At 37.4% G+C, this 3,835-nt stretch overlaps 1 protein-coding gene across 2 annotated transcripts in view; it reads left to right on the top strand.

The window, feature by feature from the left end:
• The first annotated feature begins 1,019 nt into the window (after positions 1-1,019).
• The window catches only part of CDK17 (cyclin-dependent kinase 17), a 45,542-nt gene continuing 42,726 nt past the window's right edge, over positions 1,020-3,835 (top strand). Inside the window, exon 1 of one of the 2 annotated variants that reach the window (XM_006757626.2) lies at positions 1,020-1,178. In XM_006757626.2, the coding sequence (XP_006757689.1) occupies positions 1,061-1,178 (118 nt within the window). In that variant the 5' untranslated portion in view covers positions 1,020-1,060. The remainder of the gene's footprint in view (positions 1,179-3,835) is intronic. The other variant, XM_015559990.1, reaches the window with a different exon arrangement.

Below are 3,835 nucleotides of genomic sequence, written 5' to 3'. Positions count from 1 at the left end.
GATCATTGTTTATAACTAGTGACCCAGTACATAAAGTTCGTGCACATTAAAAGGGAATTAATTACAGGAAATATTTTAATATTGCTATTTTCCCTTCCTCTATAATAGAAGTATCAGAGATGAAAGGAAATTAGTAAAATGTATATGAAAATCTTCCTCCTATAAGAGTCTGGGGCATGCCATGGGAACCAGAGTCAAGTCCCCGCCCACCCACATGCTCCTCAAAATCACGCGAGACCCAGACCAAGCCAGCCCCATCCCCATTGGGCTAGATCCAGACCTGGCCGGCCCCACCCGCGTCAAGCCCCACCGGGTGGGGGGCACAGCCTCAGGTTGCCTGGCTCAGCGCTGGGGTGGGGGGCGCGGCCTGAGGTCCCCCTCAAGCTCTGCCAGGTGGGGGGCGCAACCTCAGGTCCCCCGGCCTGGGGTGGGGTGCATGGCCTGAGGTCCCCTGTCAAGCCCCCTCTGTCAAGCCCCACCAGGCGGGTGCGCAGCCTCAGGACCCTGCCTCAACCCAGTGCTATGCAGCCTCAGGTCCCTGTTAATTGCTCGTTAAGGCTCGTTATGGGAACTCAGCCTGTACTGTGGGCACAGCCATCTTGTGTTATGGAATCCCTGCCTCCACTGTGGGTGCAGCCATCTTGACTGTTAAGGCGTGATGGTCAATTTGCATATTCTCTTTACTAGTTAAGATGATAGAACCTACGCATCAAAATAGTGTTAATATTTTCTCTATATTGGTTTTTTAAAAACATGTTTTAGGAACATTTTCTATACTAAAAATAATTGTGATACTAGAATCTCAACCTCTAGTTTGTAGAATTCTTGCTCTTCTGATGATTCTATATAAATATATTAATTTGAGTGAGGGGATTTTTTAAGGAAGTGGTTGGATTTTATGATATTTGGCAGAAGTGGAAATGTCTCATTATTTTCTGTTTTGAAAATTGTTAATAAATGTAGAACATTTTTCTTGAGCTGTAAAGTATTCATGGCTTTAATTTTGTGTTCATTCTGTTCTGTTCTTTCAGGATATTTCAAGTCACATTGAATCGATAGGATGAAAAAATTTAAGAGAAGGCTATCCCTCACACTTCGAGGAAGCCAGACTATTGACGAATCATTGTCTGAATTGGCTGAACAAATGACTATTGAAGAAAATAGCAGCAAGGATAATGGTAAATATTTTAACGGGGGGGGGGGGGTGTGTGTGAATGCTTTTGGTTTATAAATAGAATGCAATTTACTTTCCTGATAGCTTCCTTTTGTTTATTTTTTCCCTGTGGGTCCCTAATTCTTAGGAAATGAGACTGCACAACTTGCTTGCTTGCTTACTGGAATGTTCCAGTCTTACTCCAAGTACTACTGTACCTGGTCTCTAACTGTGATGAATTCTGTCCCATTTATCTTTCCATTTTTATTGGTTCTTAAATAAGAATACCTTGTATAATAATATCCTAGTTAAGTAACTATTTTTAAATTAAAGTTTAAGTATTTTTGTTATTCTTGTAACCTGTTAAAACAGCTTAAAAGTGCATAGTAAGAATGTGAAATTTGTTTGAGGCTTCATTATAGTTTATAACTGTATGTATGCATGTTGACTATTAGAAGACAAAGTTCAGCCCTAGACGGTTTGGCTCAGTGAATAGAGCATCAGCCTATAGACTGAAAGGTCCCGGGTTTGATTCTGTTCAAGGGCACATGCCCAGGTTGGGGCTCGATCCCCAGTATTGGGCATGCAGGAGGCAGCTGATCAATGATTCTCTCTCATCATTGATGTTTCTGTCTCTCCCTCTCCCTTCCTCTCTGAAATCAACAACAAAAAAAGGAAGACAAAGTTCATTACATAAGTGAATCTTACTGTTTTCTTATTTTATATTTACCATAGAATCTGCCCTAGTATTGAGGGCACTTATAGTAGATAGGCATATAATGTTTCACACATTTGACAGTTCTTTTTATAATGTAAAGTAGTACCCAGATGTAGATATAAAAAGAGCTTGTTAAATTGAGTGGATTAAAATGCAAATTCCTGCTAAAATTTATAGAATAAGACTACATACTCAAAACTGAGCTACTCCTAAGGAAGTCATTATACAATCAGAAAGGAGCTTTCAGTAATTTCTGCTGCTGTTGTGATATGAAGATTCTTTGGTAAGCCTTCTATGTCTGTGCCTGAAATTATTCCATGAGAGATTTCTGGTAGTGGGTGAAAGCATGGATATCCTTACCCCCTCCAGCTGAATGCAAATGTACTTGTTGTGGGAGACAACAAGAAAATGGAAAAGGCTCTGTCTGGACTTTAAGTTAAAACTCATGGGTAGAATTTGGGGTGTACTAACACACTTATTAGTTGTATGACTCTGGGTGAGTAATTTATTCTACCCAATATTCAGTGTATCTCTTTTCCTCTAAAGGGTCATTATTTACTCAAGATTATGTGGCTCTTTGTAATATGGGAGAGGAGTTATACATGAATATTTTAGAAAATTTAATTTTTAATGTAATTTACTTACATTTAAGAGGGAAACATTTTGCATTTGGGTCAGATCTCAAAGATGGTTTTATAATGTCTTAACTTTTACTCTTTCCAGGAACAAAATTTTTCATTCTCTCAGACTCTCTTTGAATTCTTATTAATTAAGCCTAGTGCGTTAATTATTATGATTGAAGAATCTTGCCAGCTATTTTCCAGTGATGTGCAGGAGTAAAATAAGCACAGTATATATCTTGATGGATGCTTTTTGGGACACATTTATATTATGTGCAATATAGCTAATTAACATATTAATTGCAAATTTTGTGGGATATTTAGGTCAAAATGTTGTAAAACATTCTTAAATTATAACATAGTGAAACGTTGGAAATATTTTTTTCAGTAGTACATATTGTTTACTTTATTAACACTTTGTTTTATTATAATAACTTTAACAGGTAGTAACGAAGGAAAATAGTAACTCTCTTGAGTTTCCCTCTTAGCCCAACTTACTTGAAATAATACTTGAAGATGTCATAATAGACACTGATTCCTCTTGAGTTGCAGAGCTTGCTGGTAACATAGGCTATCTCTGAGTTATAATCTGCTGTTTCTTATTACCTATGTGTAACAGCACATAGATTTAATCAAGAGCTTTGACAAAGATTCTCTACCTTTTGGGTCATCTATCAGTTCCTGATAGTTGGTTCCATCATATTCTTACGTTATGGAGTTTATCTTAGAGCATAAAAAGTTCCTAAAATAGATGACACACACAGTCCACTTCTGAACATGGTTTAATGAATCTTCTTTAAATGATCTTCTCACATATGATGTAACCAGTTTATGAAGCAAGTGAGCTTTGTTTAATACCCAGGTAGTGGCAATGCCCGCTTTGGGAGGAGGATGAATTAGTTTATAATTTCCCTATGTAAACTGACTTTGAACCTGTATTTGATCTCCTGTATCTTGTTCAGTCACATTCATGAGCACAATCCTGTTAACTTTTGCATTATGTATAGGTAGGTGGTTCTCATGCATACTCTAGAACAAATTGAATGGAGGATATGGGGATAATAGTATAAAAATCTTGGAAAAATTATGATGCATTTGGTTACTCATATATGCATATATACTGTCACTCATATATATTTTACCTCCAACCAAATAGAATTTGATATACCGTATTTGCCAGCGTATAAGACGACTGGGCGTATAAGACGACCCCCTAACATTTCCACTCAAAATACAGAGTTTGTTATATTCTCGCCGTATAAGACTACCCCCTCTTCCGCACACCTTCCACACACCAAATAAAAGGTAAAACAATATCAGATTTGATTTTAACATTTTAATTTA

Source organism: Myotis davidii, unplaced genomic scaffold, assembly GCF_000327345.1.
Source record: "Myotis davidii unplaced genomic scaffold, ASM32734v1 scaffold13, whole genome shotgun sequence".
NCBI lineage: Eukaryota > Metazoa > Chordata > Mammalia > Chiroptera > Vespertilionidae > Myotis > Myotis davidii.
The sequence above is the reverse complement of the archived record's forward strand: the minus strand, read 5'-3'. Positions and strand labels throughout refer to the sequence as shown.